Source organism: Dysidea avara, chromosome 3 (assembly GCF_963678975.1).
Source record: "Dysidea avara chromosome 3, odDysAvar1.4, whole genome shotgun sequence".
Classification (NCBI taxonomy): Eukaryota; Metazoa; Porifera; class Demospongiae; order Dictyoceratida; family Dysideidae; genus Dysidea; species Dysidea avara.
The window spans coordinates 7,698,105-7,724,537 of NC_089274.1; the positions used below are offsets into that span (position 1 = coordinate 7,698,105).

The window sequence follows — 26,433 nt, forward strand, 5'->3', positions numbered from 1 at the left end:
AAGGACCACCTTAACTCCGATGGTGTCTCCATCTCTCAAAGATATTGGTGCATTCTTGACATTGCTTTTTGGTGGTTTGCTGTTCTTCTTTTTGCCTCCCTTCTTTGTCCCATACTATATAAGAACATATACCACTTAACAACATATATGGAAGAAGCTATTGACGTGCACAGTCATGTAGTCTTGCTATAGTTGCAAAGCTGTCAAATCCCAGGACCACAAAATACTATATAGTCCACTGGTCATACGACAGTAACATGATTAGCTAACAATGCACGAACTTGCAGTCCCCCACACACCAACTGCACATGAATACAATTTGCTATACACAAGAGAAGATCTCTTTGTACGGCTTTGATGATTCACCTGTTCATTTGCTATAGTTATCCACTGAAACAACTCTGGTCTATATTTTGCCATCTGAAGTCTCTCCAATGGCATGTCCAATAAGTTGCTAACATACTTTCTCAAATCATTAGGGGAAGTCCCTAATTGTGTAGTATCATAAACAACCTACAAATTAATCGGTTAAATATTGCCTCTACCGATGGGACTCTTTCTTACTTCTCTAGGGGGTCCGTACTGCTTAACCCCTGGTAGTTTTATTCTCATATAAAATGTCACAGAAGTAGTCGGTAAGTTTTCATCAGCTGTCAACACTTCACAACATATACTAGAATAGCCAGTAATTTTGTGTCGTCTACATACAAAAACAGTTTAATTCGGAATCAATTTCAGACACAACACCTGAGGCTTTGATTGAGTTGTTTATAAATCTTGCCAGGTCTGTTGTTGCTCAGCTCCCTCAATCTCAAGAACTGAATAGTTGGTATGGTATATAGTTGGAGCTATTAACACAAAAACAAAAACAAAGTACACACACAAACAACCAAAAGGTTAAAACTATATACACAATGTAAAAAAACAGGTATAGCCTGCCATTCTTTGCTAGCCTATGGATTACATAATGCTCTTCTCATAATATTGCAGTACAGCTTAGTCAGTACAGTGTAGGAGTACTAATGGGACTATTACAATTTCATTACAGCAAAACCAAGTATAGCACATAACTCTATATTCATGCAGTACCACAGGTAACGTCAGTAGTTGACTTTTAAGGTCTTCAAGCGTCGACTCTTGACTGATCTCCAGCGTTCCTACATCATGCATCTCACCGTGTAAAGGAAGAGTGCACTTCTTCAGCTCTTCTTTGAGCACAGAGACATCTGAAGCATGATAAAATACAGCTTTGATGAATCATTTTGTTTTTCATCACCTTTAGTAGTTTCAGGTTGATTCTCCTGGGAAGGTATTGGTTGAGCAGATTCATTTACACCATGATTGGAATTATTTGATGTTGGCTTTTCTTCAGAGGTGGATGGTGAAACCCATTCTAATGTATTTAGTATTTACTAGTTATTAGCTGTTCATATTTACATAAATACATTGAATTACAAGTTGACAATAATTATGTTACTGATACAAAACAAACTATCACGATATCAATATCATTATTGTTTATTTTATCACTGGATATCTTAACACACTAATTTGATACATTAGCAATACCAAAACATCCAATTTGCAGATTAATTTTCATCAACGTGTCAAATATCAAATCCTACTCTAATATGTGTAACATCTTGGAGCCCACGTAGTGTAATTACTGGATAGACACAAACACAACACAGCAAACTATTACGTTAGTCCTAGCACAATCGGATATAGTTAACATGTTTGTGCATATACGCTGCAAAACATAACAAATTCTTGTGATATTGATACAAGCTTAATAAGGCAACACGTATGCTGTCATCACTAATATCACAAGTAGGCTGAAATGGTTTTCTCACTTTGTACCGCAGAGGAGAGCCACGATAATATTCCAGAGTCTGTGCTGCTATTGCCACCAGCAATGTTGTCATCATCTTGATCAGTAAATGGTTTGAATAGGTGTACCATCACCCTCACAAATCCCTACACAAAGTGATCCGTGTGGAGCCAAACGACTTTAAATACCTTTGGTGGCAGTCTTCCTGCTTCTACTAACAAGAGATCACCAGACTTCACCCCTTCATTGTCTAAAGTAGCATCCTATGAAAGTAACAAGACAAGAAGGGCTTCTATACCAAGACCTGTCTGTCTATAACAATCGCCTACATAAAATGACCAGTGTTTAATACTAGCTACCTACAGAAATCTGGTTACCATGTACAAAAAGGTCACTTGTGGCCATTGTTAAAAACTTACATAGTGACCAGCCACCTGTTTAACAAAGTTAGAGAAAAAATTGGCTCAAAGGTGACCAGAATAGATAGGTTTATCAAATACAATTGAAACTACTCCAATTAATCATCTCAGTTTTGCCAATAGAAGCTGTTATAAAGTAACAGATGAAACCTGATAGCCCACTAAGATATTAAACACACACTCAATTGATCCCAATAGTGTTCTATGAATACCTCATCATTTAGGTTGTCAGCTGCCTCGCCACACCAGTTGGTTTTCTTTAAGTGCCAAGCATTTCCTTTATAACATTCCGTGAAAATTATGTGAATTTACATAATTACGAATTACCTTCTAATTTAGCTTGTCCTACCATTAACATGCAACACTGTGGGAATAAAATATATAGCAATGTGATGAGCAAGTATTAAGTACTCTACCTCTTGAATAGTGGCCTTGCGATCAATTATCACTTCTTGTTGGTCGGCATCACCAGTAAACGGGTAGAGAGCAAAGTAGAGCAAAATCTAAATTTTCATATAAAAGGTCAACATTTTGTTCCAAATACAATAACTTAAGTATCAAACCAAATAGCTGTTTATTGCAAACTCTGCCATATGTTAATTGATATATAAACGTAAACATTTATGTAATTACAGATTGTCAGGTACTATATTTTATCAAATACAAGGGAAAAATGAGCAAGGAAGTTTAAAGGAAAAATTTTGTAGCTAGACAATTTCATAGCTCAGTTGTATAATGGTAAAGTTGCTTGGAGAAAAAATTTTTTTAAGCTGACCTGCGAAACCTATGATACCTATCTGCTTCCAAGCTTTTAATATATGTTAGCGCAATTCTGAGAATTCTGAGAATACAGTATTATTGAAGACAATAAAATTTCAAAGCTCTTTGAATGTTTCCAAGAAGAGCAAAATTACAATTTTCTTACTATTCATATACCCCAAAATGGTATTCATGTTTCTTGGCCACTGTGTGTGTTAGTGTACTACAAGTCCTACCTGCCACACTACACACATTATGAGACCAGAACGAAATGAATACAATTAATTCACATTCTATGGACCTAACATCAACCATTATCTCTGCTATATTTAGCAGTAAAGGCATTGTGTTGTAGATTACAATTTACTTATTACACTGTCTCACAGCAGACTATGGCTAACCAGAAAACTTCAGATATTCAATATGTGGGAATTGTTCAGTGAGTCAGTCAATGGCTAAACTTTTCTTACTATAAAATTGTCAAAGTAGCGTTAATAACTAGATGAAAGAGTTAATTTCGTTAACTTCAAAGAGAAAATTTCATTTCATGATTTCATGATACTTTTATACTAAAATATTTTCATGAAGAGCTCTAGTGGTTGGTCACCTCGCCATATGTGTTCCATATGTGTTCGTGCAAAATGTGACACTTGAAATTGGTATCATTATCTTTGAAATCATTTAGCCACATTCATGACCAGTATACATAATGTGGCCTATGAACCGTAAATTTAGCCATTTGCAATTCGTTCATTACTTTTACTGAAGAGTCAGAGTCGGGGTTGAACTTTTCTTTGAGGTCACATGAGACGTTTGATGATACATTACCTGGAGAGTGACAGCACAGCAGTGACTTAGTATACACCATGCAGGTATCCAACATGGAATGGCAAACTTGCATATACCCTCCTTTCCCGAGTAATGTTTTCTTGCTCAAGGAAACAACAACACAAAATTGGCATAACCAGGCATTGAACCTGGAACCTTTTCATTACCAAGCTGATGCTCTAGCCACTGGCTATGCTGCCTCACACATGCATGCATGCACACACACACACACACACACACACACACACACACACACACACACACACACACACACACACACACACACACACACACACGTACGCATGCACTCACACACACTATAGATTACATGCACACATTACACTACACACACAAACACAAGTAAAGTAAAGCCTTCAGCTACACCTGCCCAGTGAACCAGCACTGGGACAGTAAGGACACCTGTGCACTACTCAAGTACTCTTAAGTCAATGGAGGCAAATTCTCCTGGGGCAGGATTAATACCCCGAAGGAGGCTGTATCATGTCTCACAGGTGAATTGTGGACACCCGAAATTCTAACTGAACCTTCAGTTCACCCACTATATATGCGACACACACACACACACGCACACGCACACGCACGTACACACACACACACAAACACCAGTACTCCCATACATTATATTATTACACACATTCACCCACATAGTGGGTGAGAATAACAACACACAGATGGCACACCATTTTTCACTCTAGTTGGTCTCTGTCATGCTTTGCATGTATGGTACAAATTTCAACATTTCAAAGTATAAGTGACGAAAACTAAATCATCACTGATAAGATCCCCTGTGTGTTGTTGAAAATTCTATAAAGTATAGCAAAGTACAAGATGCAATATGAAATGGTAAGAACTAGACTGGTAGTGTAAAATACATATACTTGATGAAGTGTGTGACAATGTAAAGCACTGTAGAGTGGTCAAGAAGTTAACATGAGACACCAACACCAATTCACACTAAGTAGTTAGAAACAGGAGCTTATGAGCTGCTGAAGGTGGCGAGGTGGCGAAGGAGCATGAAACTACTGAGTTCCATGACAATCCAAATTACGTCACTGTGTTTATTTAACGTCACGGATAAATGGCACTCCAGCCACACTAATAGTCGAAGAAGAGACGAGTTCACCACCATCAAAGAAGAGAAAGACCTCGAGAAAGACTCAGCCAACTTCACCACCACCATGTGTCACTGGTCTTGCACAATTTCGTACACAGCTTCAAATAACGAGATTATACTTTCCTTATATGGAGCGATTGATTTGAATGTGATGGCACCTGGCCAAATTTTCCTTATCAGGCAGGCCAAGCACATAGTACTGTGGCATATAACATAGCACAGTTAATTTCATAAAACTAGAAATGATGTAACACACACAGACACACACACATAGGATGTTGGTACTAATCCCCACACAGAAATCCAAAAAGGAAGCACTTAAAATTATAGTTGGAAAGTATAACATCATCACTTAACTTATTAGGCTTCAGACTACAGATGTACCCAACACATTAAACACACTTGACCATCATATCAAAACACATCACTATAATAACCATGGATGCACCCTATACACACTAAGTTGTTCTTCAAAAACATCAAACGATAGACCACAACAGTCTTTATTAACAAATGACCAGTTTAATTTCATGCTCATACTGCACCTGTGATTTCTAAAGTTAATCATTATTCACAAAAAGTTTTCATTTCATAGAGACAACCATAAGTTTGTTACTCTTATAAGTGTTTAGTAAGATCAGTAATTTAGTATGGCAAATTCTGATGGCAATACTCTCTAGGGGCCACACTATGTTCTTGATCAACAATGTATTGAAAAGGTCCACCAAAGAGCTACCAGGACACTTGTTGGTTTACAGATATTGGACTTACCTACATTATAATGTTGTCGACTAAAATATCATATTATATCATTGTACCGTTTTGTCAACAATGGTATTAATATCAATTTTGCTGACTTTTAAATAATTTCCTCGTCACCTCTACTAGAAGGCACATGTTTACACTATTCAAACCTCATACTACCACTAGCCCAATTTTCTTCCTCAGTGAACATTAAATGATTTTTTAAAAACAACATTGAACTTTGATTTATTAGAAATTTAAATTCAAGTAGGGATCATAGAAATAGAGAGATCACCTATACCTGGGGCTATGGTCAAAGTAAAGTGGTTTCAGCCAGAATTACAAATCACTATGGGGAGTGCCTCTGCAGTCAATTCACCCACTACAGAAAATGGGAGTGTATAAACAGTGGAATGGAATACTGGAATGGTGGAATACTGGAATGGTGGAATGGATTTTTTTAAAGTTCAATATCATTTTTACATCCAAATAAGTACAACTCCTCCCCTTATGAGCAAATTAATAGGATTCCCCTTGAAGTCAACATACTTTTCCTCACCACAACACTTGTATGACTTATAACTCAATACTTTATTACTTGTGTGAAACTAACTGTGGTTCAGTTCAGTGTGCAACATGGCACTGCCATGATGAGCTTTGGCTTAAATTTTGTTTTCTGACATAATTGTGGAAAAGGCTCATTGTAAATGCTTACAAGATAGTCGCATTTCACTTTTCCCAATGATTTTCGTTTAGGCTCCTAGGTTAGTGGTAAACACCTCGTACAGGCTCTGCCTTCTGTATTCGCCCTCCAGTGCCTAACTGGTAAAGTTGATAATAAAATGAACACTTTATTGTACAGTGAATGTGCTTTTACAATGCATTCATGTAATCAGCTAGCTACCTAACTTTTTATCATTTGGGGGAACAAGGGTTAAGTCTGGAGTCTTCTTGGTATTCCCAATAAACTGTTATTGTGCATGTTCATAACTGACTTTACAGTACATTACATTAGTAAATTTTGTCTATGGTGAGGTGAATTATGCTAAATAAGCTGACTTCAAGGGAAATTCTATTTATTTGCTTACATAAGGGGAGGAGTTGTACTTATTTGGATGTAAAAAATGATATTGAACTTTAAAAAATTCCATTCCACCATTCCAGTATTCCACCATTCCAGTATTCCATTCCACTGTTTATACACTCCCATAAATACAGACAATACTGTAATGGTACAAGCCTGAAGCCAGATATATGTGGAGATGCGCTACCTGCGAATCAACATTTATGGTGCAGTGGAGAAAGAAATGGGACACAAAGGAGTAAATCCACGATGCATGCATTACAGTGATAGGCAAAACGCATGTCTCGGGCCTAAGTAGTGTTGAACAGTGAAGATATCAAGTCTATAGTGTTAACTGTAGTCAAGCTATCCTTGACTGAAAGCATTAGTTAGTCAGTAGAAAATTTTTAAATTCATAAAAACTTGTTGAAAGTGTTTAGGGTCACCCTGAAGCCATGTTGTACGTAATACCAAGAGTACATGTACTCTTGCTAATATCAACAAGCTGTCATGAAGAAAAAGTGAGAATGGTTTTAGGTGGTAATCTGGAAAACCCCAAACTTCATTACCCCTTACTATACTGTATTTGTATTTGATAAGGATTTGCAGGCTTTGCCTCCTCTCCAATACTAACACAGTTTCACAAGTTACATAGACCTGTGTACCTGGTTGCTGGTTGGAGCTGGTCCAGGTTCAACCACTATCCGACAGTCAGATGTGATGGCAGTAGCTACGATTGTTTGGTTCTCATATAATGGGGGACCAAGACCTTCATTACTATCATCTGCTCTCATTCTGCCGCCACCTATGTATTTAAAAAAAAATCTAATTGAAAATATTTACTATTTAAATACAGATTCCCTACTAATATGATCAGTTAAACGTTTCATGTTTTAACAGAAAACAAAGACAAGAGTCTTTACTGATAAGGATTCTTTACTGATAAGGATTCTTTACTGATAAGGATTCTTTACAATACCCTTGTAAGTGGCATCTACTCAAACACATCTCATCTTACAATTAACCAATGTTTAATAACACAACTGACCACTCCAGACACTCCACATGGTCCATTCTAATCATAAACATTACTTGACTTGACTTCAGCAAAGATGTTACGACACGCATACTAGTTACAGCTAGCTTGGTAAACCTGTCACCATAAAATTATATTCGCACTTGTAGATACAAATCGGTTTGATGTTTCAGGCTGAAATTAGCTGAAATTAGTATAAAAATGGTAGACAGTTGCATGTATTAGTTTTGCTTAAGAGAACTACAGCAATGAGGTAATGTATTGAGTACAACCAATATGTACACAGTAACTCTTCCCATATGTGATAGAAAAATATTATATCATTAAACAATTCCCGTCACATGAAGTCCGTCTACTTTATCTAAACACACGTAGTTCAGATATATTGTAAGTGTTGCTATATTTCGTTCCATGCACTACTGATTGAATTATTATGTCCAAACAAATAAAAAAATCATCTTGTCAATTATCATGCACAAGGTCAAAGATAGTCTAATCCAATTAGTGTCCCTGTCACTCAGTTGGTTAGTGAAAATTCCAAGAAACATATCAAAATTTCCCTCACAGTCTTGGTGTACACATTTATGGCTTACAATAATGAGCTAGAGGCCACTGGACAATGTTTAGAGTATGCCTGTAGTGATTTGATAAGGGAATGGTTGCCTACCAAATTTCAACCCCTGATCATGGGATAGTCACTGGTTCCTAACCATGACATGAATACATCTGCTCTATCCTACAAGATTATCTGGATGCCTCCTGCATTTGATGGGTATAATATACATGTTGTTGTTTTTTTAAATGTATTTATTAAGGTTTTACAGCACAAGTGCTGAAGGTCTGTAGGACACCTGGTCCTATAGCCTGTTTAGAGTACACACCTTAATACCTTATGTGTCAATGTGTTAGAAAATTTATGAATAGTTTTCCTTTGATGTCTGGAAACTCAATGAGGTTACTATCTTAGCCAAAAACTTGTAGTGGGATTACTAACTTGTGGTTGTCTACTAGAGTTTAATGGTTTACTACATATGTGGCTTACTTTCTGGTACAAGATAGACATCAGTAGGTGGATAGGAAAGCTGAAACTATGTCTATTAACAATATTGAGTATAACTAATTAACTATCATCGGGGGTGAGAGGGCAAAAAGCTCAAGGGGTTGATGTTAGTGGATACAGCTTTTCCATTTTCCTCAGCGCGTTTCTAACCAAAAATGGAATACGCTGACTGATAGTTTTTCAATGAAATTTAAAATGCCTCTCAGGTGCTGTGGGTTAGGGCTACCCACAAATAAATTTCCTTGGCCTGTGGCCATGGCAATGAATAAATTGGTAGCCTTGAATTCTTTAGTTACCTTAGTACTTATCATTAAACATAAGGAACCCAGAAGAACACTTTACTACTGGACAACTTTAATATAATGCATGAACGAGAGTTCATAATATTAAGTGAGATTAAAAACTTTTGTGTACTCCTAAAAATTATAGATTATTCCTCATGCATGCAATACTATCTACACCACACAAATGTTGTTGCCCATATTGTCCTCGAGTCACTAAAGCAGTGCTCAGGAAGAATTTGGTATAACTCATGTCTTAAACACAACTAGTCACATTAGGGGATTATTTTATTTTCTCTCACCTTATGAACTATGAGGATTATTACATTGTGGGAATTAAAAAATTTAAACAGTCACTTTAGCCAATAGTATGGTGTGCACTCTATTAGAGTTGTAACATGCAATAGCCTTGGCTGGTTGGTTGGTTGGCATGTGTACACATCAGTTCCAATTCAACACTGCATGGGACTAATGTGTATACACTTGAACCATTCTATCAGTACTACTTACTGAATACACAACTGATACACAGTATCCAGCAAATCAACAACTTTGTATATACATTTGTGATCGGCTGAGCAAAAACCAGCCGCTTTGGCAAAATTAACGAAATTAATGAAATAACCCCGGTAAAATATACATGTGCCACATACTCTTTGGTACACAGTGATCAGTTCAGTAAAATCTATACACCACTGTTAAGAAATTTTTGTTTCATGCTTGTATAGCAATGAGCACATGGGCTTTGGGTGCTTATTTACAATGTGGTAGAAATAAAGTTCCAAGATACGTAAACTCCCAAGATTATTCAACATACGTACAAAAGGCTAAAACTTTGACTGCCCACTCCTTTGTTACTACAGACAACAGAGAAGGGAATATAAGGAATGTGCAAAAATGGCTCTTTTTGTGCTCAACCGGTCACATATATGTAAATGCACATTCATTAATCTTTAACAAGCTATGAAACAGGTAAACCAGTTTCAATCACATTAATATATTGTACAAACTAGGCCATTACACTGATGTTGAAGGTAGAAAAATATCAAATGGTGGTTTCATCCCCAGCAACCTAGGGCAAGTGTCCAAGGTTCCACACAGCTCAAAGATACTTTCTGACACACACTGACAATGTGACATGTTTATTGGACCATAATACCACCACTAGTGTCACCATTGACATGAAATGATAATTTATTTATTCACTATTTCTCTTGTTAGCTATTCTTTTCCTTGATTAATGAAATTAAGGAATAATAGTGACAGATGGTAGCATGTGTATCACCATGGTAACCAACAGAACAGCTGCACAGGCAGACACAACAGGGACTTGTCATGTTACAATCATGTTCATTGATCATGGGAAGAACAATAGTAACTAATTTATCCTATTATAACATTCATCTCAACAATTAAAAAAGTTTAAAATATATTTATCCTATTACAGCAGCCACTAATCTACACAAGCACTACAGTGGACCTCAATTGAGAAAGGATGTCACCATGATAATCACGACATCATACATATGTGGTCCCATTTGTATATTGAAGCACACAGATATTTATTTTGTTAGAACTCTAAAATATCATAACACCTCACTAATAAGGATGCTCCAAGGTGTCTGGAATGGACGGGCTCAATTGTGCACATTGTTTTTTATTTAGTAATGACATTATAAAATGGAACGCTCAATTGCAGCCTTACAATATTATGTAGTAGTGTGTTGAGACATCTGAAAATCTCTGCCACTATACATTGTAGTCTTGCAATTATTGTAAACGTTTGAGGCTTTTTTGGGAGCTTAATTTTAACTGTTAAAGTAACTCGCCTATGCACAAGAACTCCACAAAAAGGACATTCTTGAATACCTTGATAGTAACATTTCAGTGTTCTCATTTGTATAAGCAAACATACACGTAGCCCATGAAATCAAGTCATCACTTTAATATGGATACCTTGATCAGAAAGTGTCTAAATATACAGTGATAATAAAATTGTCAAAACATGCATAAGATGTGTATAAATAATAATCAACCACACCTTGGGGTTGAACCATATGTAATGTGTGCAGTTGATAAGTTACTAGTAACAATATGATCATTATTGTGACATTTCACGTTACCTTCAACATCTGTTAAGTTGAACTTTGTAAATATCAATTTCTTCAGTGAGGACAATTTCTATATAACACACAGTGGCATAAGCTAGCAGTAGTGACACATTACACAATACCTCATCTTTGTTGATCTCCACTGTCGTTGTAGGCCATGGCACATTGAGTGGAGTAGTCTAGTTAAACAGGTAAATCATTTCTCAATATCATATGTGTGTCAGTGTGTGTGTACATGATTATAGGAGTCATAATCTAACATTTGTAAAGGGACACCTGATCTCAACTTTAGAGTATACTTTATCTAAAGGGCATCCCGACAACTTCTTTATAAAGGACATCTGTAGGTCCAAATCAACAGTAATTCTTTAACAAAGGAAAATAAATTCACATCACATCATTTTATATTTGCAGTCCCATGAACCAGTCTATGATCAGCTTTGGGGATTGTTTATATTTTGAAACTATGATTACATTTGATGAAGGTGACTGCGCTATTAGAGTATCTCGATCACACTTGTTACACATGTTTGATTCTTACACTATGATCTTTCTAAAATTCTTTAAAAGCACTAAAAGGTTCCTTTACGACGATTAATCTACAATTTTCAGCTAATTCTGTAAAGTAGTTTACCTGGTAAACATAACATCCCATGTGCAAAAAAACACAAAAAAAAACAACTACTGTATTTACTTGGTTAAACGCTGCGGCTACTATTAGCCTAAGCTCCAAAATTGATGTGGCTACTATTCAAGGGCGGCTACTACTCAAGGGCGGCATTTATTATACTTGAGCATTTATTACATGTGGCTACTATTTAATCCAAAGCCAAATTTGAAGTACTCTGCCATATGTTTAGCAAATTGTCTTCTGCACCTACAGTGTGATTTATGATAACCTGTGCCATACAGTTCACAAGGGTGTGCATTAAAATAATTTACGATGGTGTAACGATGGGGGATGCTGTCACTTATGAATGTTTCATTGAAGTTGTTGTTAGAAGACATCATGTTTATAAAGCTATATGGAATCCTGTTATAGGTGAAGTGTTGGTATGTGAACAAGAGACTGGCAATGACGAAGATTCATGTGCAGTAGCAGTCAAGCTGGATGATATTATTGTTGGACATGTCCCACGAGAGATTTCAAGAATATGCTTAGAAAGGTGTGGGACAATACTGTGTGAAATCACTGGGCACAGACAATACTTTAGAGACTTAGGTTTAGATGTACCATGTATTTTCCACTTTTGGCACCCAGAAAGTGGTACAATAGACAAATTGGAAATATTACTGTACAGAGCAATAGGGAAAAATTGATTGAAATAATTGAAAATACAGAAATGATAACTTTTACAATTATTCGGTTAGGAAATGTGTGAGTTAATACAATGTTAATGTACAAGCTAGTCTTCGTCAGCAGAAAACTCGCTATCAGTTTCACAATTGGTGTCACCTCCATCAATTACTGCTTCGTTGTTTTCTAACTCCTCCTCATCTTCTATCAGTATATCTATTTCATCAAATGGATCATCTGTTTCTGTATTCAGTTCTAGAAGCTGCCTTGTACAGTCTTCAACCCGGGCTCTTGCAGCAGAGGCAACACCATCATCCTGCTGCAGTGTATTTGACTATCCTGTGAGCCACCTATTGGGACAGATATTCCACAAGCAAGGAATGAATTCTTAATAAGACCTTCACTCAGGCTGTCCCAGGCTTCCTTCAGCCACTGCACACAAAGAAGTTTGCTTGGAGCTCTCATGTTGCCTGGGAGTAAATGACATTTCACCAGACAAAAGCCACTCCTCAAATTATTTACTCCTGTATGCCTCCTTGAATGGTTTGTTCCAGGAAACATCAGCATGCTTTGTTAAACCACCAGGCACAACAACCACATCTGATCTTGTTTGTTTCACCTTTGCTTCCACTGAGTCAGTGAGATGACATTTATATGCATCCCACACCAGCATTCTTCTGTGAAATGACAGTGTTCCCCAAACTTTGTCTACCCAGATTTCTGTTAATTTCTTGTCCATCCAGCCATTTTTACTGTACTCTACAACAAATCCTGGAAATTTGAGCAGTTGGGGATCCCTTCTGTCCCCTTTGAACACAAGAAAAAGCTTTTATTGCTGTTTGCCATTGCTGCTAACACACCGTAAACTTGGCTTTGTCGTGACCAGTAGTGAAAATTGGAACTGATTGTGTTCCAGTTTGAGTTACAGTAGTGTTACGAGCCATGTCCATCCAACATGGTGTCTCATCTATGTTACCAATGGCTGATAGTTCATAATTGTACTTAAAGAGGAGCTTTCTAGCCTTCATAATGAAACTTACTACCTTGTCAGTCAGCTGAGGTGGTAGCCCTTGTCCCACAGTTGAAAACCCCCAACGTTTCATAAAATTGCAGAGCCAACCTCTACTGGCCGTAAATGGCTTGTTGTTACTGTTGCCTGGTTCCCCAGGAGTGCTGCTGTTACTCAACTTGAGGAATTGCCTTAGTAGTGACACGAAGGTTTCGTGACCTCAATCCTTCAATGTATAAAGCCAGTGCTTCTTCAATATCTGGATACTTCACCTTACATCCTCCACCAGCCAGTCTCCTCTTCTTCAAGTTGGTATCTTTTAGACAGTCCTTCTGCAATTTCCATTCTGCACTCCTTTTGTCCACTCCAAATTTCCTGATAGCTTGTGCCTTCTGCACTTTCAATTACCTGTAACTTAATGCTACAGTGTAATTTCTTTTCCTTTTGATAGAGCACAGAGCTTCTTCCCGTTAATACGCACATGTTGGCTTTTTAGGTCACATGACACTCTACCGTGTGTCTTTATATCATATCACAAGGGGAGGGCTGTGAATGGACCACTGAGAGTATGGACAAGTGAGCTACCTAAACAAAGATACATACCTGCTATCAAGAACAGCAGGTCCAATACTTTTGTGTATAAATGTGTGCATAAGTGCATACATGTGGTGTGTATGTTGTTTGCTGATGATGGGTCAGGAATGGAACAGTCAGCTAGAGTACCAGTAGTGACTCTGGATTAACAGTTAGTACTGCTAAAACCACACACATGATTTTAGGAAGAACAGTAGTGGATAGTGACAGGGAATCGACAATGGTGATTTATGTTGTGTAGAAGAATTCCTCTACTTTAGATCCTTCTGGACAGATAGATATTGATTTGAGAAGTAGTTTCCCAAGCTTTTGGGGCACTGAAGAAAAAATTTTTTAGAGACATAATTTTACGCTTAAGAGAAGAGTATACCAGGCTTGAGTGCTGTCTGTTTAGCTATATGGTGCTAAATTCTGGATACCTTTGAAGAAGCACACATGGAAAATGAATATTTTCAGTGCATAAGAGCAATTTTAGGAATTAAATAGACAGCAATGAATTACATCAGCTGTAGTTAGAGGGAAATAAGGGAATGAAGAATTAATTGATGATACGATCAAGAGGAGAAGACTAGAATGGCTTGGGCATATTGCACATATGCCTGATCACAAAATTTCCAAGCAAGTATTTTAGACAGTTAAACCAACCTCATCCACAGGGGGAAGATGGAAGGATGTGACTAGACAGGACATTGGTGTTGATGAAGATCAATGGTATGATGAAGCTGTGACATCTACAGTAGACTGGAGAACATTATATAGAAGAATAGCTGATGGAACCTCTAGTGGACAAGCAGCTGAGTTGCCACAAACTGAGATCTGTAAACACATGATTTTTCTTAGACCAAAGACAAGCATCCTGGCTAGTAACAAAAAATGTACCCTCATATACAACTCAATCTAAGATCATCATATGATGCACGAATTTCTGAAAAAGATTTTTGTGCTTAGATGGTAGACAAACTCAATCATATCTTAACCAATAGGAGTAGTGTTGTGACCTCATAACAGAAGACCTTATAATGCTCTATTATATATTCCCCATGCTATTGCAGTCACAATAATGTATCTTGTTACATAACGTATTCACTCCTACAACTTTCTATGAGAAATAACCCACAACAGATCTGCAGGTGATACAGTAGTGAATGGTTAAACAATACACATGTTAACTTTCAATACTTTCACATGGCAATAACATAATGTAATGTCAACAAGGAGATTTGTCAACAGTCTTCAATTTCTTAGCGTGAAAATGTACAATACCTACACCCACATACATGCCTGTGCCATACTATTCACATTTTGATAGAAAAAGAATTTCTACACCCCTGCAAATGTCAATTAATCTATTGACACATTAATAGAGTACACAGATGGTTGTACTCGGTAGCATCACATTATATGAAAAGATTTCTTTCTTTTGATGAATACAGTAAATGCAAATTTGTCAAGTTTCTCGGCTATCACTCTTACACAACTACGTCGAGAGAGACGTTCATGAAATTGAAGAATAAAAATTTATACTATTCTGAGCTCTCTACATTTTGTCTTGAGTGTGCAGGTAGTACCCCTGAGATAAGCTTGTTAATACAGTGAAACTTCACTAATCTGACAATAAGAATTTCTTTATGAAATACCACCCTGATAATCCGACTAACTGGACACAAAATTTTGGCACCAACGAGTGTGGAATTACAAGGTTTCAGTTCATAACACACATCATATTGTAATTTACTGGTGTACAAACATACAATTAAAGTGAAATAATTTCATTAGAAGGTAAGTCATCCCATGAAGTCCCTTGTAGCTATAATTAAGTGCATTGTAGACTTGTAAGTGGATGTAGCCATAGCAACATATACGTAGCATGTTGCACACAGTAAATCTTAGCTATCCTGGGAATTATATAAGGAGACAATAAATAATTACATAATGTATCCTAAAAATATTACTGTCTCTCTGGAAATATCATCGTCCATTCCCAAGTTCTGAGAAATGATGGTTAACAAATTCACATTGTTGTAACTCACCAATACCAATGGTTGAGGCTACATATTAGCACCAAATTTTTTGTTTTGTTTTATTTTACCTTTGAGGTGCCCATTGTATAACTTAAAGTTCCCAGTAAAAGCAATAGGATTGCTGTTTACAGGTCCACGCAAGGTCACCACTACCCGTGCATAGTAGCTGTCTTTATATGATAAGTCATATCTGACAATGGGCACATTAAACTGGCAATAAATGATTTATAGGGAAACATATTTAACTTGTTCATACTCCAACTGTGCACTGCATGTGTGCTACTGCTCACAATATGAACTTTAAAAAATAAAAAGGATCTGGGTATGTTAGAATGGCTTCTATGTGTCACATCAAGTAAAGAGAGATGAGCTATCAGATACGTGTAGTTTGCATAGTACATCTTTTGTGCACTAAAGGCCGTACTATTTCTTCAGTTTGGTCTTTTTTAAATCATTTTTTTGGTGTATTTGTACAGCATATATGCAAGCCTACAACAGTCCTGTGGGTGGCTTTAAGGAGTTATGTTTATTTTCTACACGTGAGTAGCAGCACTAATCAACGTTTTGCATGATGTTTTTGTGTGTAACTTCATAATATTTGCTGAATATTTTACTAGAAAAGTATATGACTGCTCTATTAGAAAAACAAGATGATTTATTACACACATTTTGGTCTTTGTGACATAACTATTTTGTATTTCTATTTTGTATTTCCATTTTGTTAAGAAGAGTTTATACCGTTTTAGTGTAATAAGGTCTGCTCCAGTTTCCAGTACATAGTTTGAATGATAACAAATCACACAACTGATAACTCACCATTGTGCTAGTGTTTCACAGAAATTATTATGTTAACGTGCTTGTATATACTCTCACTCAAAAGTTCAAAGGGAAATACTTAAGTTATGGTTAAAAGAAAATGAGTATTATGAAAAATATAAAGAAATGATTTAAAGGTGCATATCTTGGTGACGACTGAATCACTTTTGGTATGAAAGGTGGTCCACCGTGAGGGGAGTTTCCACTGCAAAAATGTCAGTTGTCACGTAGGGTATGACCAAATTACAGATGGATGAAAATAGCATTCTCTTGGTCCTGTATAACTGCCTGTCACATGCCCATACCACACTACTGTATGTCAGTGTGTGTGTAACATAGTAAGTCAACTGAAAAGGTCATGCAGACATCACTAATGTAGTAACCACCATGTATTTTAATGTAACCATTAAGACATGGGTCAATTGAATGGTAATGACGAATACTTGTGGTTAACAAAAAATGATTTTGCTCCACATTCTTGTATTTCAACGTGTTGTAGATGATTAACAACTACTAAAAACCGTACTTAAAAATGACATATAGTCACAAATGAAAGTACTCCAATACCTGCAGTAAATAATAACTGACATCAAAGAAACGAGTGGGTTTTCAGCTTCATGCACGGTAATGATGATAAACAAATTGTAGGATGGATGATATCACAGGTACATTCAAAGGGTCAGCCAGTATGTATTCCTATCTCACTTACTGATATCCTATCCTCCACACAAACAGTGACCATTCTCTGTTGTCTATCTGCTACCTCATGAGCTAACGTCTTCAGTCTATCATAGAATGAGACCAATTGTATTACTACTATTATTTAAAACATAAAACCTAAAAGAAAAATGTTAAAAGCAAAATGCCGAATGCTTTATCTAATCAGGTAACCACACAAGAAAGTGATCTGCTTTAAACTGTTATGTTAAAATTTCCCAAATACACACCATTAATGACCTTCCTAACCAGGTTAGTAAAGCTTGAAATGCTTGGCCTAAAAAAAGTGACTGGATTAAGAAAATATTTCTAATAGAACACACATAAACAACTGACCCTTTCTTAACTTGTCTTTCTGCTGTAAGTTTCTCACCATCTGAAAACTTCAGTTCAGCCAGAGAACAGTGCAGCTATAGAAAAACATGCTAATAATATTGTAACACTAGAATAAAATAAACACCTATACTGGCTGTCTATGGTAAATTACATCCAGTAAACTGTTTGTAAAAAATTAAGTAATGGAGTGTGTTATCACATCAAGATTTTTGTTGTTATACCATTTGAGGTGGGCACTAGTTAGGAAATGAAACTGCATATTAAGAGTTTCAAATGTTTATGCTTCAGTGTTTAATCTTCAACCAACTAAATAGAACTGAAGAGGTGTATGTAGTGTGCATGTGTGTGTGTGTCTTACTAAATGGGTAAGGTCTGGGTAAAACTTGGATACCTACATTATTGATAACAGTGATTTACTTGGAGATGACTAAATACCTTCTACAGATTTGGCATAACTATGAACATCAGCTTATAAGGCATTTAAATGATCACTGTGTTAGTTCACTCACATGCCTGTATGCATGGTGATGGAGGATGTTCCAAACATTATGCACTATTGACAATGCATACTGTCACAGGATAGAGTTATGTATACACAATTACACAAAGCTAATAGTGCATGTAACACATGAATACAATTACCTTACTGGCTGGCAGCATTGTTACTACGGGCTGTCGGTTCTTACCAGCTATGGAAGACAAACACATACACTAGGGGATTATATATGGTGATCTCTTACAGTGTGTAAAATAACTCAATAACAAATCAGCTGCAGGTATACCAGTAATGCCTGACAGGATGTCCTGTGAGGAAGTCAATGGAAGATATGTTAAATCATCCGGGTAATTTGTGTGAAGTTAGCGTGTAAGTATGTGTCTGTCCGTGTGTGTGTGTGTGTGTGTGTGTGTGTGTGTGTGTGTGTGTGTGTGTGCGTGTGTGTGTGTGTTCTTGTAAAGGATGATCTGAAATCTGTGGAGGTTGTTGATACTGTAGGGAAAGGTGGAGGTTTGTTTGAGGTCAAAGTGTGGAGATGCCCAGTCAGTCAGCAAAGGACGTCTAGTAGGAGATACAGAAGAGAAAGTGAAAAAGCATATCACAAATGTAGTAGCTCTAATATCAACTCCACCTGGCCTATTAGTAGCATCTCTATAAGCCAGCAAATCATGTAATATGGTCCATTCACCAATGGGCCAGATGTCATACCAAAACCTAGTGATGGAAATGTTGAGTTTCAGTAACGATTTACTTTTCTCTCCACAGTAGAACTACACCGAGATTTACCACACCTGGCAATGTCCACACAAGCACACACACACACACACACACACACACACACACACACACACACACACACACACACACACACACACACACACACACACACACACACACACACACACACACACACACACAGTACGTACACACACACATGCACGCACACACACACACAAAGCAACAAAACACAACTATTGCTGTTCTCTGTGCCAGCACTGGAATGCTTGTGCACCACCAAGGAACCCAAGTCTGTGCACTCCTGGGGCAGGACTAGTAACCCGTAGGAGGATTGTCCAGGTCTCATGGAGAGCTAGGTTGACACTTGTGGAACCAGAAGTCCCACAACCTTCAGGTTCCACAACCAACTCCAACACCGCTAAGTGAGACAAGGACAGCTAGGCATTTGCTTCCATAATACAGCTGGGTAGAGTGGAGCAATGTGAGTAAGGTTTCTAATGAAACAACAACACTCCACTAACTATTGGCACCTGCAGGTTGACTGCTAGTCTATCTACTGCAGGCTCATCTTATCAGCATCTGTGCACCATCAAACCTCCCCTATCCAACTATCAAATCACAAAGTTGACACTGCACTGTGCCGGCCTGCTCCTGGAGTGCTTTAGATCTTAGCTGTGTCTCCTTGTATTGTGTCCGCCATACTAAAGCTGGAATCTGTTAGCCTATGTCTGGCTGGTGGTCTGACATGAAACATTTTTTGTGTCAGTTACATTCCAACTGTCCATGCTCCTGTTAACATGATAAAGTATTTTTTGATGATCTCCAAAGGGAATCCCGGCCAATCACTCATCGCTGATGTTAGGTGACATAAATGCTCATCTTGAGGTGTGGGATAAATCCTCAGTGTTGAGGTCAGATGTGTTGGGCTACTTTGGATTTGATGTAATCAAGCTGGTGAATATTTGTTCAACTTTTGTGATTTGAATCAACTGTCGCTGATGAACACCTGGTTTCAGAAATGATCTTTTTATTTTGAGACATGGACTCATCCTGCAATAAAATAATGCACTATTATTTGGATATGTGTGCAGGTGATGCGTTATGCTATTTGCTGGATAGACCATAAATTGGTGACAGCAAAGTTAAGGCTCGACTTGTATTGTTCTCGTTGCCAGTGTGATGGGGGTGCCTCTGATGGCTGTGTAGAAGTTAGCAGATTTCTCCAGAGAATTTAATGTTTGGTGGCCCATTCCTCTTCCAGGTATTGTTGGGTCTGTTTAGGAAGGTTGCAGAGAAGGTTGTGAATGGAAAGATGCCAGTACCTAAGAGGGGTAATCTGAATGTGTGTGACAATTGGAATTAGTCTGCTGCATATTATTGGTCAGCTGCTTGGTAGAATTCTCCAGTAGATACTACAGCTTGTTGCTGCTGGCTAATTACCAGTGTAGAGCATACCTGTGATTGTCGCTGCACCAGTAACACACCAGCTCCATCAGAGGTCCTATTGTGGTTACCAGTTGGAGGACTTAACTGTGCCTGCAGCTGTGGGAGGACTTGTAATCGTGCTGGGAATTTAACTTGTCATCAAGTTTTGTGCTTGTGAACCTGCTCCACCAAATGCAGACCAAATTCTACTGTGGGTGTAGCAGATTTCCATCCCAAACGTGAAACCAGTGATACTTGTGCCAGGTCCAGTTGTTCTTCAGATCCAGGGCCCAGCCATCGTTTTTCGACAGGCCAATAAGGTGTGCATTAATATGGCATATATGATTTTTCACAACAAAACATCATACAAAGTACAGCAGTTGGATACATTGAGTGGAAAATTACTGATTTTGCTAAAATTCAAGTGTAAAAAGTTTACATATATACCGACTGCCTATGTTGAATAGAGGACTTGCACGCGTGAAGTAATGGTTGCTAGGCGGACATGTTTCGAGACAACTTTCTATGGTGCATATTGGGTCAGAATGAAGGTAACAAAATTTATTCACTAAACGCTGGGCATAGTGGCACTGGGAAGTGGGACTGATTTCGAAATAGAAGATCTTATCATTGGCTTTGTGAAATACAGTGTAGGTGGCTAATTAAATTTTGATACATTATTCACCAATTCTAACTTCTTCGCCTTTTTTAATGAGCTGGGTGGTATTTACAACAAAACTCAACACTGATTCGCTTCATTACAGCTTGTACCAAATCCTGAGAAAGTGCTTTTCAGCCACAACACTGTCCCGAAACATGGCCGACAGCTACGGTTGCTTAGCAATTACGATGATTTACGTCATGCTGCAAGTCGTCTATAGATAAGCAGTTAATTCCTAGCAATTCACAAGTAAAGTTTTTGTGAACCAAATGTCAGTCCTGAAAACTGAAAATTTCCACCCACTTGATGGTAGTTAGCAAACAGCTTCATCACATCTATATATAGCTATTCACATCTATATATAGCTATTCATGGGAACACCTGTTGTGGGGGAACTTGTAATACTTATGGTAGATTGCATGAATGGTTTCAACCATATAAACATAATACAAATATTGTAGGAAATCTGACTATAGTGGTTACCTTTTTAATGATGTGATTTTACCAAATATGTTTTATCAACCAAATATGTTTTATCAACAGCCAATAGTTCTATTCCTAGTATTATGATCTATGTAACTTCCCACAGTCCTTCTCTACAGTACATCTTTATAGGGATACAAACTATATGCTACCTTATGGTAGCTAATCATGTTATATTTATGTTGGCTTCTGTTGCTATGCATACCATGTGCTAAATGTACAAGGCATGTGCAAACCATATGCAGTAAAAATTTTTCCATTCTAAAACTTTATGTGGTTATTGGATTGGATTTGTGGATTGGAAAAATGTATTTCTCTTGGAATGTATTAAGCTGTGTGTGAGTGTGTGCATGTGTGTATGTGTGTCCAGATCTGTAAGAACCAGTGTTTTTCGAATTTCAATACATTTCCTTTATCTACATAGCCAAAGGAGTGGTTAAGTGAAGTTTCAGCCCTACAAGCTGAGAGCTTTAGAAGTTACAGTGCTACAAAGCGGTAACAACAGAAAGATGGATTAGTGCAGTGATAATATGGAAATAAACTACAGGTGCTTACCAAAACAGCTTATTATGGAGATGTTACTTTCACCATCACACTCCCTGTAAACAGGTAAACCCTTTGCTCAGTATGTTATGTCCTTTGGACAAAGGCAAAAACTATGGGTCAACCATACTTCTTACTCCCTTTGGAACACTGACATGAAACAAAGAATTTTAAACTCCTCTAGGAAATACTATAACAGGTTTTGCTGTTAGTACCTTCCTTCTCATCGCAAAATAAGTAGGCAAAAATTGCAGACATTTCACTCATTGTGCTCAATCCATTCTACTGTAAAATTATGGTTGCGCAAACATGTGAGGTTCTTGCAGATCCAGTACATATACACAGACACACATAGGCACAGAGATAATTTACCAAATAGGGAGGCAAAACAGAAGAAAACAGGCAAATACAAATCAAGTTAACCAAACCATACTATGAATGAGGATGAAGTGATAAATAAGGCAGGTAAACACAACCAAGGAAAAATTTAGGAACTGAAAATTAAATTTACGATAATGGCAATAAAAATGAGGAAAGTTGTAAACTGCATCACCACAGAAGGGATTAAATTGTGGATCAAGGTTTAGATAAGTAATCCAGTTCCTTCTTTCAGTTATTACTACAAGCCCCAGTTTGATTCCCTTAATAATTCTCCTTAATAATAAAAAATAAAAACAGTAAAAAAATTTAAAGGCTAACAGACAGACAGACATATAATATTACCCTCCAAACCACTTAGAAATGTATTTTAGCTCAACTAGGTAGTCATAGTTTAGAGGTCTACAAGTAGAAGGAAAAAGTAGGAATTTTAAGTTCGATTAGGTATCAAAAGTAGGGAAACACAACTATACCTGAAGATATACTAGTGAACATTTAATCTCTACTATGGAGGTATTTGATCCCTAACCGATTTTAAAATTACTACTTTTCCTTATACCTATTTGTTTTCTTTTATTGGTAATATTATTATGACTGGTGAGCCTGCACATATGGCATTATTATGGCACCAAGACTATGTTTTCGTCTGAAATGTGTGCCCAACTATCAATTACTGAAAGTGGCCATTACACTTTGTTTTCAACTGTGTTCAGCCTGTTACACAGCACTACAAAACAAAATGAAGAAGGACCTCTACAATCAATCCAGTCATAATCATTTCAGGTTGTACCAAAGACACTTTTGGGCTTGGTGCTTTTTGTGTGTGTGTATGAGAAAGTGCAAAGCTCTGTGACCCCTAATATACAGTACTATTGTACTGTATAACTAGGGTTGTGCAAAAATGAAAAAAAAAATTTTTTTTGACAATTAAAACCATTTTATCACATAAGGTCAGGAAAAATTGGCTCACAAATTTCTCATCACCTGCCTGCATCATTTTCTGCCCTTCTGCTTCAAAATTTGTTATTACTATTGTACAAGCGTTCTGATGTCTGATGATGAGATAGGCTAGCCATCTTTTAAAATGAGAAAACGTTTCTTCCTACTCCATTGTAGTCTGCTGCTGTTATTGTGATTTTGGTACTTCCTTCAACAATGAATATGACTGCCTGCCTGCATCAAAAGTGAAGAAGTGGCTGGTGAGAAACTGGCAATCTACTCTGCTGGGCCTAATGATTATTTCATGGAATAGTTTTACCATTTTGTGTTATAATAATTGTAAGGCAGATAATAATTTCACTATTGCTATAATGGGTTGGTCACAACTGTACAATCTACCTGTAATACTAGTCCTGGGACATTTATCTTGATATTTCAACAATGGCAAAATCATTATCTTTGTCATCACGTTATCACACAGCCCTAACTTCAATGGACTAAAGTGGTCATCCAAAGTCCACAGTCATCTAACTAATACAGCCAGACCAAATTCCTGGATTTCCAATATTACAAAGGAGTAGTCACAGTACAGTAATGCACACACAGTACACCATATTATAATCAGGACACTTATCTATGGTACCATTTGTAGTAATCTAAAATGGCATGCAGGGTATCTGGTAGCCATGTAAGGCACAGTCATTGCCACCTAGCGGGATGGATCTAGGGTGCCTGTGCACTATGCAAGTACTACACTACTGTGCAGGCAGGTCCTCCTGGGACAGAACAAGTAATGGGTTTCACAGGGAAAGGCTGTGGAGCCCAAGGTTCCGCATCAACCCCTTAACACCGCTAAGCAAGACAAGGACAGTTGGACATTTGCTTCAATACCAGGTACCCTTTGGCATTACAGTTCAGTGGGTTCCTCCCCAGTTTATGCTATACCGCTAGGTCCCCATCATACAGCAAGGCAGACTGGAGAAAGTTTCAACAAAAGCAACTTGGCATAACCAGGCATCAAACCTAGAACCTTTCGATTACCAGGGAGATGCTCTAGCCACTTGGCTATGCTGCCTCAAAGCTGTATTTGTGTATATATACACTTTTAAGATGCCTGAAATCAGGACACCTTACTAATAAGGACACCCTGAGGGTGGTCTCATGTAGACAGGATTCACTCATGGATTAACTACCTTCAGTTCTTCAATTGTGGTATGTTTGGAGAAGCCACTAGTTAGCTCCCTACAGGTAGCCTCATCACTTCCAGGGTAACTGATGTGTAGTAGTAACGGCTCCAAATCTGTTCCTATGGCAACTGCTTCTCCCGAAACCTGTTAACAGTACATAATAGTAGTATTACTGAAAATAATACCCTAATAATAATGGGTATCTATGCAGGAAAGGAAATCAGTAAGGGGAAATTTTTCTTCATATGATGTTTTAGTATAGTAAACTACACACACGCTCATGCACACACGCGCGCACTCACATGCATGCGCATGCGCATACACACACACAAACAACATACACATAATACAGACATTACTAACTTGAAATCCATCCCACACAAACAGCTGGCTACCATCTTTGATCTCAGTCGTCAACACAGGCAGTGAGTCATCCCCTACAGGACACATACTTGTCACAACCTGACCACTAACAACACAACGAGGTCTAACCTGAGACACAGTCATACAGATGGAGACCAGCCGGTAATTTCTTAGCTGTGTGTAGTACCAAGTCCTTACTAGCATGGAATGCTCCACCTGGTGTCTGTAGAAATAGCAAAAACGTCAAACAAAAGGAGAAGATTTATAAAACTTTGACTATTACTCATGTGGTATTGACAAGAGACCACAAACACTGTAAGATGCAAATTTGTGCTATGCAGCACTTGTGGGTTCCCAGAAGTCATACTACTTATAAGACAAGGGTTGGCCAGCAATACAACCAAGTAAGGCTACAAAGATAAATAGGGGAATACCCATAGTCCCTTGGGGAACAGTAACCATGTGTTGTCTGGGAGGGTCAACCATTGTTACATCACACCAGTATAAAGAATGTGTTACCATGGTGTGTGAAAAGGGGGGTAACTTGCATCTATCTTTGTAGACTACCAGGAGGGCTGCAAAGGTCTGCCTCTAGACATGCTATACTCAAATGGTGTAACACAACAAAAAGAATTTGTCGCATTGCATCATGATTGTTGTCCCATTGCATCATGATTGTTGTCCCATTGCATCATGATTGTTGTCCCCTTACAACATAACAAAATCTGGGCATTAAAGAAAACCAGTATATTTACAGACATAGTTGGTCTTCTTTTGAAAAAAATGCATATCATACAAAGTACAGAGAGATATTTACGTACATCAACGATCATCTGTTTTAGCTCAAATATTGTTTTCCTCCTGTCTATGCTAACAGTGGTGACTTCAGTTGACTCATTTTGCTATTGGTAGACAAATGAACAAGATGACATACAATTACAAATATAGCTCAGTAGCATATCAGTGTCTCTTATGACAATATGAGGTGACAGATATTTTGAAATATGGTTGCCAGTCACTTAAGAGTCTATAAAATGTCATGGAATTACTCAGCTACACAAAGTGTATAGTCACCATTGTGACTTTTACCAGTAAATACAATAGTAGGTATCTCTCACAGATTTGCTGTGATAATTTGGCCAGGAAAAGTCTACATTATTCAG

General features: G+C 37.6%; 1 protein-coding gene across 1 annotated transcript in view; it reads right to left on the minus strand.

The window, feature by feature from the left end:
• LOC136249186 (ubiquitin carboxyl-terminal hydrolase 40-like) overlaps positions 1–26,433 on the minus strand; it is a 42,022-nt gene that overhangs the window by 527 nt on the left and 15,062 nt on the right. Inside the window, exons 16-37 of the mRNA XM_066041138.1 lie at positions 26,092–26,172; positions 25,400–25,493; positions 25,271–25,344; positions 24,914–25,051; positions 18,798–18,861; positions 18,700–18,746; positions 18,058–18,131; positions 17,714–17,789; positions 11,390–11,446; positions 11,280–11,337; positions 7,445–7,584; positions 2,667–2,753; positions 2,578–2,614; positions 2,463–2,527; positions 2,020–2,094; positions 1,854–1,977; positions 1,277–1,393; positions 1,090–1,226; positions 748–848; positions 565–700; positions 367–513; positions 10–114 (exon numbers count right to left, since the gene is read on the minus strand). Coding sequence (XP_065897210.1) covers positions 10–114; positions 367–513; positions 565–700; positions 748–848; positions 1,090–1,226; positions 1,277–1,393; positions 1,854–1,977; positions 2,020–2,094; positions 2,463–2,527; positions 2,578–2,614; positions 2,667–2,753; positions 7,445–7,584; positions 11,280–11,337; positions 11,390–11,446; positions 17,714–17,789; positions 18,058–18,131; positions 18,700–18,746; positions 18,798–18,861; positions 24,914–25,051; positions 25,271–25,344; positions 25,400–25,493; positions 26,092–26,172 — 2,034 coding nt within the window. The remainder of the gene's footprint in view (positions 1–9; positions 115–366; positions 514–564; positions 701–747; positions 849–1,089; positions 1,227–1,276; positions 1,394–1,853; positions 1,978–2,019; positions 2,095–2,462; positions 2,528–2,577; positions 2,615–2,666; positions 2,754–7,444; positions 7,585–11,279; positions 11,338–11,389; positions 11,447–17,713; positions 17,790–18,057; positions 18,132–18,699; positions 18,747–18,797; positions 18,862–24,913; positions 25,052–25,270; positions 25,345–25,399; positions 25,494–26,091; positions 26,173–26,433) is intronic.